The sequence below is a fragment of the Ammodytes marinus genome, assembly GCF_949987685.1.
Source record: "Ammodytes marinus genome assembly, chromosome: 9".
Classification (NCBI taxonomy): Eukaryota; Metazoa; Chordata; class Actinopteri; order Uranoscopiformes; family Ammodytidae; genus Ammodytes; species Ammodytes marinus.
The window spans coordinates 15,353,978-15,368,585 of record NC_137213.1 but is presented as its reverse complement, the minus strand read 5'-3'; the positions used below and the strand labels follow the sequence as shown (position 1 = coordinate 15,368,585).

At 40.5% G+C, this 14,608-nt stretch overlaps 2 protein-coding genes across 2 annotated transcripts; both read left to right on the top strand.

Annotated features, from left to right (window-relative positions):
• Positions 1 to 1,708: 1,708 nt before the first annotated feature.
• foxf2a (forkhead box F2a) lies at positions 1,709 to 4,199 on the top strand (the record flags this gene model as incomplete). Its single annotated transcript, XM_080033690.1, has 2 exons — positions 1,709 to 2,666; positions 4,027 to 4,199. The coding sequence occupies 2 exons, from the start codon at positions 1,709 to 1,711 to the stop codon at positions 4,197 to 4,199; spliced, it is 1,131 nt and encodes a 376-aa protein (XP_079889816.1).
• Positions 4,200 to 12,827: 8,628 nt separating this feature from the next.
• foxc1a (forkhead box C1a) lies at positions 12,828 to 14,324 on the top strand (the record flags this gene model as incomplete). The annotated part of the gene is made up of 1 exon (XM_080033763.1): positions 12,828 to 14,324. The coding sequence occupies one exon, from the start codon at positions 12,828 to 12,830 to the stop codon at positions 14,322 to 14,324; it is 1,497 nt and encodes a 498-aa protein (XP_079889889.1).
• Between the last annotated feature and the right edge of the window lie 284 nt (positions 14,325 to 14,608).

Here is a 14,608-nt window from a genome sequence, read left to right as displayed (position 1 = left end):
GATCTGTGTATTCCATTGGTTTAAAAATGTATTTAAAGGAAATTGTTTCCTATGAAAAGTAGTCAGTGGTTATTGTGGAGCCAAATTCGGCCGGACACCTCACACCTGTATGAGTCATCTTCACTTGTTAATGCAACAATAATTATCGGGGCGTGTGTATGGGTTTTCGGCTTACAACGTTTTTATAAAGTTATATTAGGGATTAGTTGTAATAAACTTCCCAGGGCCTGCTACCATCTTAATCTTTGTAAATGCTTACTAGCCTTTGCAGCCTATTATGGTGGTCATATTTTATAAAAGTTCAGATAATTCTCCCCTAAATTGATCAGGAAAAGAGGCTTTCTTCGTGCTCATATAACAGAAAAGAATAAAAAATAAAAGAATAAATATTAGTATCCACTTCCCTATATAATGTATGTTGCAACAAAAATAAATTGCCTTATAAGTATTTACTGTTCAGGGTTCGTGAATCTCGCCGCTGCCGGATAGGGTCATCCAATATTTATGTTTTCTGTCTGGCGCTGCAAATAGCTGTCGCCTCAGTCAGCAGCACACATGCGCAGGAAAGGCTTTATACAAACGGGGCATCCTGAGCGAACTCGACTCGAAACCACAATAGGAAGAAATGTCTTCTAAGTAGAGGGGGCTATTCTCCTGAGGCTAGAAAGTAAATTTCCTTTTAAATCAGCTGTGCATCCTGGACGCAGCAGGGCTCCGGGCTTGATCTGTCTGATACTCTGGGTAGATTGTGTTGCAACTTTGCTGGTGAATGTGAAATCACTCCACGTCCTTATAGTGGTGACTTGCCCTGTAATGTCACACAATAGGCAACTTCACCAAGACCCCCAACAAAATAAAGCTACTTTTGCACAAAATATATTGGAATATGTCATCATCTGAACCGTTCCTTAAGACTTTATTTACAGTTCCCAATCAATTTATTTCTCCAGGGATGAAATCCAGGCCCCGAGAGGTAAACTGACACTTGTGCACTGTGTGTGGTAAACGTTGGCACGCTCTGATGGAAAAAGCATGCTTCCTCTCCTCTCATGTCAGAGCCCTTACCCTGAACACATCCCCCAAACAAATGAACTCTGCAGGATTCCTTCTTTCTTACACCTTTACAAATCAACACCCCAGCAGGTATAGCCTACAGATGAGGGGAACAATATTATTTTAATTTGAACACATTGCGTCGCTTTATTCATCGTGATTCAGACAGTTTTCGTTATCACATACTTGTCTGACGAATGTATTCAGAGGTGTTTTGGGAAACTAAGTCGTGGGAGGAGATTTGTCTTACTCCACTGCGCCGTGTCCGGCTTCTGGTCTGGATCCTGTCCAGATGGGGAGGGAGTAGTTCCTGGCGAATTTCTTGGAGGGATTTGGGTGGATAGAGAGGGGCAGAGTAGAGATTTAAGAATTGATAGGTGGTCGAGTTGTGTTTGGCCGGGTGGGAATGCACAGGCAAAGCCGAGGAGCTTTATCCCTTCGCTCTCTTATGGAATTATTGCCTGCGATGGACAGAGAAAGGACAGAGGAACAGGGGCTAGTGGTGTTTCTTGATTTCCACGGTTATCAACTTTGCGCAGAGCATCGCAAAAGGACACTGACCTTATAGTTATCACATTAGGGAACCTTGTATAGCGTTTGGGATATAAGAAATATTTTTCCCAGGTGTTATAGTATCTACATCAGACGTGCAACCATGACAACCGAGAACTCCAAGCAACATTTGGATCCATCTCTCCCTCTGAGCTCCAGTCCAGCTGCCGGTGCCCTGAACGCATCTCAGCTGAGCGCGCAGCCAGTGATGGAGAGCGCGCAGAATGCGTCAACCAAATGGAAGAAGGGTAATTCTGGCCTGAGGCGCCCTGAGAAGCCCCCTTACTCGTACATCGCCCTCATCGTGATGGCCATTCAGAGTTCACCGTCCAAACGGCTGACTCTGAGCGAGATCTATCAGTTCCTGCAGGCCCGCTTCCCTTTCTTCAGGGGGTCGTACCAGGGATGGAAAAACTCCGTCAGACACAACTTGTCCCTGAACGAGTGTTTTATAAAGCTGCCCAAGGGTCTCGGCAGACCCGGCAAGGGGCACTACTGGACCATCGACCCAGGGAGCGAGTTCATGTTCGAGGAGGGCTCCTTTCGTCGCAGACCGCGGGGCTTCCGTAGGAAATGCCAAGCTTTGAAGCCCATGTACAGGATGATGAACGGCATCGGGTTCGGTGCGTCCATGCTGCCGCAAAACTATGATTTTCAATCGCCTTCGGGCTCGTTAGCATGTCATAACGGCTACAACATAGACTTGATGGGTAACTCCGTGCCAAGTGGTTTCGAGGGGCACCATGTTCCACACATGTCATCAGGCTCCGGCTCATCGTACATGGCCGCATGTCAGGTGGCCTCTAACGCGGACTATTGCCCGGACAGCAGCAGCACTAGTCTCCTGCAGTCCTCTCCAGCCATGGTGAGCAATCTGGACTGTCAGTCTCCCTATGCAAATGCAGCATCACACTGGAGTTCACCTGGCGTGTCTTCATACATCAAACAGCAGTCGCTGACATCAAGCAGTACCACTTCTTCTCTGCACACGGGCATGTCACCGTACTCTCTGGATCAAGGCTACCTGCACCACAACCCACGAGATTCCTCTGAGATTTCAGGTATGCATCACTGTATGGTCACATGTGTGAGCTTTTTAAGTATATTATCTCATTCCCTTTTTTGCAGCTTGAAGAGTCATAAGATTACTAATGTATGATTAAAATAGATTGATGAGAGAACAGCCAACACAGCTGCTCTGTGCGTAAAGTAAAACATTGTCTTACACATTCAGGCATCGCATAACCTACATTAAACAGTAACTATTACAAAATCTATAGATAGGCCTATACTATTTTCATAATGCAATTTTTAAATTTGAAGTATGCATTTAAATTAAACTAATGTTATAATAATTGTTGCAATAACAAGTTGCATTGGATGACAATAAAGGAAATACACGTGCGAACTGCGAATTAAATAATAACCAACTGCCAACCTCATATGCTCAAACTCATGTTCAATGATCACAATGTGCGTTAAAGTTAAAGCCTCGAGAAACATTTTAAAAGTATTAGGCTACCCATTTGTTTGCATTTTTTCAATAACATTTTATTTTAAGGCCTATTGAGCGGACGTTATATAGGAAAATTACACATTTAATAAGACATAAAATAAAATAAAATAAAACATTTAACACGCTCTTATAAACATGTTTTCAACAATTATCAAAACTAATGTTTTTATCCATTTCAGTAAAACTTCACCAAGGCCTTTTACATGAGACACAGTAGCACTTTGGGTTGACAATTTGTGAAAAGTGCATCTGTTTTTAAACCTTCTCCAGCAAAATGCTTTATCTTTTTAAAGTTTTAGGTCATGGGAAAATTCTAGAAAATGCATAGCCTATTCAAACCATCTTTATAAATGCATTTCAGCCACCAAATATTTCACTAAATATTTCCACAGATTTTTTACATTTACAACTGCAGACCATGTGGATATTGTAAACAAACAAACAAACAAACCAGAAATGTTTTTCCCTACATTATAGCCTACCTGTTGAGTTGACGGTTAATTAGAAAGTAGGAAATCATCAATAATAGATTCAAATGTACACCTTTAATAAAACAAACAGTAAACAACAGACAAAATATACTTTTATAAATGGCTTATAAATGACAAAGCCTTCGAAAATTAATTTAAATCGTTAAAAAAGCGACTAGATTGAATTAAAAAAACGCTTATTTAAGGGGACCTCGTTAAAGAGTGGTCAGCCCTTTTTATCCATAAAAGGCATACACGTTAATAAAAATAGTAGGCCTATATTATTTTTAAACTTTTAAAAATAGGTATTAGGTTGTTTTTTTTAATTAAAAGATTAACATTAAAAAAACGTTTTATATAGCGTATAAAAAAAAACATAAAACGTCGAGATCAACGAGTTACTGATTTGACCTCGTGTGTCTCGTGTGTTCCCAGTGGGTCTGTCGCGATATTCCGGCCACTCATCTCCTGTGTGCGACAGGAAGGACTTCGTTTTGAACCTGAACGGAATCTCCTCTCTTCATCCCAGCACCAGCGGATCCTACTATCACCAGCTCCATCACCATCACCAGAGCGTCTACCAGGACGTCAAGCCGTGCGTCATGTGACATCCCACCAAAGACTCAACAATGGCCTTTAACACTTCTTCTAAATCCAGCCCGCAGGTGGACATATTTTAACAGAACCTTTGGTGAAAGGCTATAGTGGCAATCCTCTTTCTATTAACTGTGTTGATGATAATGACGAGAGGACTTGATGTGTGACTGACTGAACACACACTGATTAGCAATATCAACATTTTTACTGAAAAAAAAAATCTTACACGTAAGCCTACCTGCATTAATCTTTATTTGTGCACTTGATGTCTTTGTCCTGAAGTTTCTCGCAGAAAGCCATTAAAGAGATTTATTTTTAAAAGGATCATTATTTGGAAATGTTTAATGTCTTCTAGAAATAAATGTTTCTTATGATAACGTTTGTAGTCACATTTTGTCCCCTCTTCTCTACTGGTTCTTTATTTTTTCTTTCTTCCTAACACATAGTCATTATTTTAATTATATGCAGCAAAATGACAGGATTAATTTAAAATAAGTTAAAAATCATAGTTTCAAAATATGAATAGAAACCAATTCAGAAACAAACCATGAGAACTATTTCGGAATTGCAATTTTTTCATGCTTTCTTCAATTGACATCATATCTTAAAGCCAAAACGTATCATTAGTTTAGCATATAAACAAGGATATGGCATAGTCTTTTTATTAACATTAGTCAATACATTTTGCGGTTTAAAAATACGTGTTTAAAATGGTGCATGCGAAGGAAACTGGCCATACAGGCTGGTAACGATTTAAGTGTAATTGGTGTCTAATTTATTATAATAATCTTTCACTTAACATTGTAACTCAAGACTGTCATTAAATGAACAACTTAAAACATTTTCATAACAACTGTTTAGAAAACTGTGTTAAAAATCCTTCGTGCTTGTTCATCCCTGTAGATTTTCACGTGACTGTATCGCCATCTAGTGGGGACTGAAAGCTGAAGAGCTCAAATTAGCCTATATTCTATCTCTACCATCCACGTCATTTTACGAAAAATATTATTTGTATGCAGAACAGCCAGTTCTTCATTTAGAGTCACCTTGAAGTATTAAATACAGATACAATTGATATATTTATGTCAGTGTGCCTTTGTGTGAAATACTGTACCAAGCCTAACGCACGTAGGCCTATGTAATCCTAACCTAGGCTTTTTCTCACCAGTCTATCTCCCAACTCTCTAACATTAGGAGAAGTACCCCCAAAACTATCCCAAAGAAAAAATACAGATGTCATCATGGACGGATTCAAAAACACAAATATGTTCAACACGTCACTCTGAAATAACAAGTGTAGCATTACAAAAAATACTGAAAATAATTTCCAGATGTTTTAATCTTATCATCTTTTTTTGCCATTTAAGGACATTATCTATCCCGACCTTTAACCAAAAAGCTAGCAACCGTTTAAAAAAACATACGGAGATTGAAACATATCACTCTTTTTCTAATTATTAATCCGTAAAGTTATTTTTATTTTATTTTATTTTATTTTATTTTATTTTATTTTATTTTATTTTATTTTATTTTATTTTATTTTATTTTATTTTATTTTATTTTATTTTATTTTATTTTATTTTATTTTATTTTATTTTATTTTATTTTATTTTATTTTATTTTATTTTATTTTATTTTATTTTAATATGGCACTTAAATGGTAAATGGTAAATGGACTCCACTTATATAGCGCTTTTCTCTGGTTTTTCACAGACTCAAAGCGCTTTACATTGTTTCGTACACATTCACCCAATCACACACACATTCATACACCGATAGCAGCAGCTACCACGCAGGGTGCAAGCTAACTATCGGGAGCAATTCAGGGTTCAATGTCTTGCCCAGGGACACTTCGACATGTGGCGGGTAGAGGTCATAGCCTTTGTGTTTGTGTAGCCTTTGTGTTTACATGTCTGAACGCTTACATTTTATTCTCCGAGGAAAATACAGTAGCCTAGTTTAGGATCATTACATCATTTCATTTAACGTGTTTATGATGACATTTCAGAAATGTGCACTTTACTTTAATCTTCATTCAGAAGATTAAAAGAGTTATTAGAACTTGATTATTAACGAAGGCCTATTAGGGATACATTACAATCAAACGTATAAGAGTGGGAAATAAATGACCCAAATATGTCCATTATAAACGTATTTGGGATACGTAACATTAAAACGTATCAGTGTGGGAAATAATAAATGACAAAAATATTTTGAGAACAAACATATTTGCTATATGTTTAAATCAGAGGTAATCAGGGACAAAATACGTTTTCGGGCAAACGTAATTGACAATGCCGTTTAGTTATCTGGGGTCATTTTAATGAGACATGGTTGCATATCCATGCAAATAATACAGTGTTGTTCACAATGGAAACTGTTGGACAAGGATTACAATATTTCTCCTTATCCGAAGAGTAGAGCAAGCATCACTAAAAGACTGCATGCTATAGTACCATATAGTAAATTGGTTGTCAACTTCGCTGCATTCAAGCTGCTGGAAATGACCCAGGATCAACAATCATCTCTAAAATACAGGTGTGGTTATGGGGAGAAACTCATTTTGTGTCTAACTCAACACACTGTATTAGCTATCTGACTAATGGTACTTTTATAATATTTGTTTTTTCTATAGATGAGATTAGCCGTGACCCTGAAACATATCATGTAACGAACCATTCTAATTTGTCTTCAGAAAGTTAGTAATTCCATGAAAGGCCAAAAAATGACTTTCATTGGAATTGACAAATATTCAACCTTTATCCATGAAGTGTGTTGGAATCCATGTATGTGGTATTTTGTGATTAGTCTAATTTATGTTTAAAAAGAAAAAGCGAAACTAAACAAGTGTTCACAAGCATAAATGATTTATAGATTTGATCTCTTTTTCTTATAAAGGTTGTTTGGACTAAAATACATTTTTAAATATATATTTTTTTTATCTTACATTTACTTTTGAAATATATTCTTCTTCCAGATCATTTTAATGCTGCCACACAGAACCATACTGAAACAAAGATCAGGTTGAAGAGGAGAAAATGTATCCAAAGGAAACATTTTGAAAATGTCAACACTGGCAACCTCACTAAATAATTCCAACTGAAATGACATCATGCAGCCTAAAGTAACTTACGGTAATGGTTATAATGGTCATCTTTCTTTTCCGAGTGAGAGCAGAAATCACTGGCAGTGCTGCTGATTCATAATCAGATTGTATCTTCTTTTGTGTACAGAAATAGCACATTTTTATTTTGCTTTATAATTTTACTGTAACAATTTGTTCTGACTATTTCACTCAAAGTGTCCCGATATACACTGCTCTTATTGCCTCATTGGACTTCTCCACATCTAAATACGATCAAATAAGATTAATACTATATGTGTAATATGAGCAAAAACGTTTTACTTGAAATAAGGCATCAGAATAAATAAAGTTTAGTTGAGGCGATGTTACCAACCAACACCACTATTTTACAGCAGTGTTTGCACATCATTGCTGACATCATCTATTTTCAATATTGCCTGGATGTTTGAAATATCTTCTTCCAAATTCGTATTATGTGTTTTGATATTTAAAAGCATGTTCAGTCTTTATGTAAGATAAGATGACCATAGTATAGGTACATAGTCTTACACAAATTCATCACAACAACACCTGTAATGTGGTGCAATGAAATAATAACACATTTTAGCATGGACGTCGATTTGGCTAAACAAGTGGGGGGGACAAACAGGCATTCTGGAGTGCATTTTCAAAAGTGGGGGGGACAATGAGGAAAATGAGGAAACATCTTTTTTCTCTTTAGTGCAGGTAATGAACGGTTCTGAAAGACGGCATACCCGCTCACTAATGAATAAAATGTATACAAAACACTGATGTCTGACACATTTGATGAAAAAAGCATTTTCAAAAAGCAGCGGACATATGAGCCACTAGCTGCTCCCCGTAGCCCAACCAAACATGACGTAAACAAAAGGAGCTTGGGAAGGTAGTTCCGACTAGGGTTGCTGGACGGGTCCCGGGATTTCGGGATTCCCGCGAAATGAGTCAGTCCGGGAGTACCGGAAATTGGCCACGGGACCCGTCCTCCCGTTTTTTAATTATTTTTAATTCATTAATAGTGGCCTTTAGGCTACTAATAAAATGTACTCTCGCCATCATGGCCTTTTCATAAGGGAGGCTTTTGACGTGTCTGGTAATACATTTTCAATGACATGCGAGTGGAGAGAGACGCACTACCGTTCTACAGACGTGGCGACAAGCGGCCGCACTAAACTGTTGTTACGTCTGTAACGCAGCTGACATGCGAGTGGAGAGAGAAGAGTCCGCAGTTCTACAGATGGAGCGACAAGCGGCCGCACAGCTAAACTCACGTCTGTGCTCCTCTCTCTCTCTCACACACACACACGCGCCTGCAGCCTGGCACAGCTGAACAGTGTTTTACTTTTCTCTCCTCAATGAGATGGTGATATTCACCATTCTGCTGTATTCAAGTCAAGATTGTATGATGAACATAAAGCAGCCTGTTTCTTTTGCTGCTTTCTCTTGTAGCGACATGAATCTAATGAGATGAAACAGCTGGAGCATCGCTGTTCGCCCTGATCCTTCCACCAAACACTAAAGTGAAACCTAGACCTAATCCACAAAGTAGACATTTAAACCAAACCAAACTGAATAACTAATCCACTTATTAACTAAACAAATGTTAACAATATGAGTAGATATTTAACAGCAGCGACACAGGGTTGTAAACAAAAGTTGTTTCCATGGTTACCGCACGGCGTTTCCTCGCGGAGCCTCCTATCTCCACCGGTCGAGTGCACAGACAGAACGTCTCCTCCCGTCTGAAAACGCCTATAGATGACTTAACTTTTAATGCCCTTAGTTCATTCTAGAGCTAGCATCCATTCTGCCCTGGGCTTATGAGGCTATAACGTGCCCAATAAAGAGAGAGAGAGAGAGAGAGAGAGAGAGAGAGAGACCTTGACGCTGTGTTTTAATACGGCTGGACGCACTCCATGTCCGGCTTAAAAAGTGGGGGGGACAAAATGAGTCTTGACGAAAAGTGGGGGGTACATGTACCCCCCATACCCCCCGTAATCGACGTCTATGCATTTTAGTATGAAAACCATGAGTCACAAAGGGGTGGCTCTTTAAACAAAAACAAGGGCCCAGTATTACAAACCAAAGTCATCTGCAATAAAGTGTAAGTTTATGAGCCTCGCGAAAACTATCTGACCTGACACCCTTCCACTTATTGACATCATAAATACCAAGTTATAGGATACACTGTCTATAACGCATTATCCAGTATGTTTACGCAGTACTTTTGGATAATTTGGATGCACTGTACATTTTCTGCTTAATTAAACTTCTACTCCACTTCAATTAAAAGGCAAATATTTTACTTTCGACTCCACTACACTTATTTGATCAAGTAATTTACATATTATGATATATAATACAAAATATAATCAACCAATACTTTATGATCTATTAGGTGAAGATACAATATTTTACATTTAACCATTGATAAATATAATCCATGCATTATTTTGAAATATGCCATTTTGCTTGTTGAGTACATCTTCCTTTAATTATCAGTTAAATCATATCACAGGGAGAATGTAAAACAATTAAAGGCTGCTTACAAACCAATCTATTTATATATTGACCAAGTGGTTTTCTGAGTAGAACATGTAAGGGTGAAGGTCATACCCTCTCATCTGATGACTGGTGCCTCCTTTCTCATTATAAACGAGCCCTTGAGAAATTGTAGTGATGATTTCAAATTGTAGTACTGAAACAGAACAGAGGATGGCAGCACTGTCTTATTAATGCTCTGCAGCCTTTTGCCTGCTAGTGGCTCTGATGGAGAGATCAACCACTCAACACTACACGCACGCACGCACGCAAACACACACACACACACACACACACACACACACTCAGACACGCCATACTGAGTGATATATATTAGATTAATGTCAATATTATATATAATTTACATTGATTCAATTGATGATCTTCAAATTAACAAACAATATGGCAGGTTCGGGTTTAGTGACCTATTTGTCCAATAAATCACCTTTCAACTTCATGTGTTATTTTTTCATTTGTCTCCAGAAATGTAGATTTGTTAAACGATGTTAGGGAAAAGTTGGTGGCCATGAAGGAAGTGACTTTTAGAATAAATAAACTGTAGCTCAATCAAACATATGAATGTAGGCTAATTGAAAAAAAACAGTGAATAATGTATTACTTACAGAATTGTGTCCTACTTTTAACACTAGAGGGAGCCAAAATCATAGTTATGATGAACCTCTAACGTACGCCCCCATCTCTCTCTCTCTCTCTCTCTCTCTCTCTCTCTCTCTCTCTCTCTCTCTCTCTCTCTCTCTCTCTCTCTCTCTCTCTCTCTATCTCTCTCTCTCTCTCTCTCTCTCTCTCTCTCTATCTATCTATCTATCTATCTATCTATCTATCTATCTATCTATCTATCTATCTATCTATCTATCTATCTATCTATCTATCTATCTATCTATCTATCTATCTATCTATCTATCTATCTATCTATCTATCTATCTATCTATCTATCTATCTATCTATCTATCTATCTATTGTGTGTGTGCATTGTGTGTTTGATTTTATTTTTAATCACGTTTTTATGTTATATGTATTTGTTTTTTATGTTAACATCTAGTATAAAGTAAACAAGAAACTGCATTGTTTTATTTCAACATACCTACACAGATATATTGTATATTTCCTTTGTCAGTTGGATTTACAAAATTAAAATAAAAACTTTAATTCAATTCAAATTCAATTATATTGTAGATCTGAAAAGGTGACTAAGTCGCAAAAAAACATAACATGTATTAATAAATAGGCTATGACAAGTGTGTCCTAATTATATTGTAGCCAGATTAAATTGATTAAAAAATAATAACAATGATTAAAAAAACAAAACAATCATCAAATGTTTCGTCCGTTTTGTTTCGTTTATGTTGACATCCATTCTCGTTTTCTCACAGTGCTTCGGTCGTTGGACACCTTAAATAATAAGGAGTTTAAGAAGGACTGGGTGGGCAGGCCGTGGTATTAACTAGAAAGCCCGTTGTGAATTGTGTAAACAGCCTGGGGCGGTGGAAAAAGTTCATGCCCGGGTCCATGTAAGGAGAAACCGGCGGAGCACCATGGCCACTGCACGGACCTTTAATTAAGACGACCTGCGGAGGATTACATCGATATTGGGACTGTAACTTTGCCTTCCAATGACCATTTACAATTTCATGCACAGTCGCCTTTGACAGCAGAGGCCAATGCAGAGGCCTTCGGGGTCGACTTATGGAACTTTTATGGAATCTCCCTTTTTATTTCAACCCGCAGCCTTAAATTGAATTACATCTCAACAACAACAAAAAAATCCTTTAAGAAAAAAAGTATTAAGTCTCCAGTGAGTTATTAACAAAATAATAATTATTCGAGATGATTGAAGGACGCATTAGGGTTTTGTTTATTCCGTTACAGGGTCAATCCATTCACATAAGGCCTCTAACAACACAACACACATTCAATCATTTGAATGAAAAGCGCCTCTCGTTGGGTGTCACGGTCATCCCATTTGGTTGTTTAAATCCTTTTTCTTGAATAAACTCTCACACCCTCTCAGTCCCAAACTGTCTTTAATTCCCTCTGTAATGAGATCTCGCGTGACCGCCTACTGACAGCGATGTGAGGCCATACGCGCTGCTTTGATCTCCTAGTGATCTATCTGCCGCTGCTGATGACTCTTTTCAACTAATAAAATGCCCCTTTAAAGACGTCAAACGTGCACGTAAAAGACGACATTTGTTTTATTAGGGCAACTCTTTTTTTAACAACAAAACTGCAATCAATCAGGTTCATATTAGAAGTGGCAGCCATATATGTAACATGTATTCAGCGCGTATGCTTTGCGTAAATTTGGAGAAAATAATGTAAAATAAATTGAATGTTATAATATAAACCCATGTGTATTGAACTTAAACAATATATTACATAGGCTACAACTCATCTGTGGCTGCTTTCTTTTCCTTCTTTTTACATTTCTTTTTTGGTAATAGTGTGCTTGATTGCGCACTACATGGCCTGATCGTAGGCTATACATGTGAGTTGCTCTGTCGTGTCTGAAGCCTTGTGGCTGGAGTGAGCTGGGAGTTACCGACACCTCCTCTCGTTTTTCTAAAAAAGCCCCGAGTGTGGCCGGGGCGCTCTATGCTCCCCTCCGCGCGGCCTGCCTTCTCATTGGACAACTCGCGCACTCTGAGGGAGGAGGAGCTCCACTGGCAGCAAAAAGGAGGAAAGAATTTGTGTGGTGACGGATGTCCAAAGTTCAGAACTTTTTCAATGTGCGTCTCATAGAGACACGGAGATGGGGACGGCTTAAACACACCGCTGAGATCCAGCACGTTGCAAGCTACTCTCTCTCTCTCTCTCTCTCTGTCTCTGGTGAAGACCTTTCTCACTATTTTTTGGTTCCAAGTGAGCATTGTGGAGCTGTGATTTGTGCGCATTCAGCAGCAGTGGAGAAGGGGAGCTCTCCGTACGCGTATTTTTGGAACTGTATTTTGTCGCTGGATCAACGTGAAGAAAAAACATGCAGGCTCGCTACTCCGTCTCGAGTCCCAACTCCCTGGGCGTCGTGCCGTACATCAGCGGCGACCCGAGCTACTACCGGGCCGCTGCCGGAGGCGGTTACACCGGCATGCCAGCCCCTATGAACATGTACTCTCACGCAGCTCACGAGCAATACCAAGGCAGCATGGCCCGTGCGTATGGACCGTATACCCCTCAACCTCAGCCCAAGGATATGGTCAAACCCCCTTATAGCTACATCGCCCTCATCACCATGGCAATCCAGAACTCGACTGACAAGAAGGTCACCCTGAATGGGATTTACCAGTTCATCATGGAGAGGTTTCCATTTTACCGCGACAACAAGCAGGGCTGGCAGAACAGCATCAGGCACAACCTGTCTCTGAATGAGTGTTTTGTCAAGGTGCCCCGCGACGACAAAAAGCCCGGCAAAGGCAGCTACTGGACCCTGGACCCGGACTCTTACAACATGTTCGAAAACGGCAGCTTCTTGCGAAGGAGACGGCGGTTCAAGAAGAAGGACGTGATGAAGGATAAAGACGAGCGACTGCAGAAGGACGTGCCGCCGAGGCAGGGGCAAGGCGGCCGGGATGAGCAGCCGGCGGTGCAGGGCTCCAACAACAACAACAAGCCCGTGAGGATCCAGGATATTAAGACCGAGAACGGGACGGTGACGCCGCCGCAGGCCGACTCGCCCGCCCTGAGCACGGTGCCCAAAGTCGAGAGCCCTGACAGCAGCAGCAGCATGTCCAGCGGGAGCCCACACAGCAGTATCCCTTCAAATCGCTCTATAGGCATGGACGGCTCCGAGCAACACCAGCACCACCAGCAGCAACAGCAGCAGCTGCAGCAGCAGCAGCAGCAGCAGCACCACGGCGGCCAGGCCTCGACGCAGAGCTTCAGCGTGGACAACATCATGACGTCCCTGCGCGGCTCTCCACAAGGGGCCACCGAGCTCACCTCCTCCGGCCTCAGCGCCTCCGCAAGGACAGGTATAGCACCGTCTTTGTCCCTAAACTATTCCCCGAGCCAGGCCTCTGTCTATAGTTCCCCCTGTAACCAGAACTCCATCTCCACTACCTCCAACGCGACCTATCATTGTAACATGCAGGCCATGAGCTTGTACGCCGGGGATAGATCGGGCCACCTTGCGCCGAGCACCACCGTGGACGAAACGTTGCCAGATTATTCGGTCACTACCACCTCGTCTTCCCTGGGCCACGGTAATCTAAACTCTGGGCAAGAAGGCCACCACCCGCACCAAGGGAGGCTGACCTCATGGTACCTCAACCAGGCCGGGGACCTGGGTCATCTGGGCGCGAGCTACCCCGCGCAGCAGCAGAACTTCCACTCGGTCCGAGAGATGTTCGAGTCCCAAAGAATTGGCTTGAACAATTCACCGGTGAATGGGAATAACAGCTGTCAAATGTCATTCCCACCGAGCCAGTCCCTTTATCGCACTTCGGGAGCTTTCGTGTATGACTGCAGCAAGTTCTGACCAAAAAACAAAAACAATAACAGCAGGCTCAATATTTTTCCTCACGGTGGTTGAACTCTTTCTGTGAAAAATCTGCGTCTCCCCCCCTCCTCCTCCTCCTCGTCCCTCGTTACCTGCCCCACATCACATGGACTAATATGAGGCAGAAAAATAAAAGCAGAAAAGACTTGATTTTTTTCTAAAGAACAGTGTTACTGCAAAATAACACGTAAGTCTCTCTTCGCTTTTTGTTCCTTTAAATGGTATGTTAAGGATATGTCAGTTTTCATGGACGTGTAAATTGC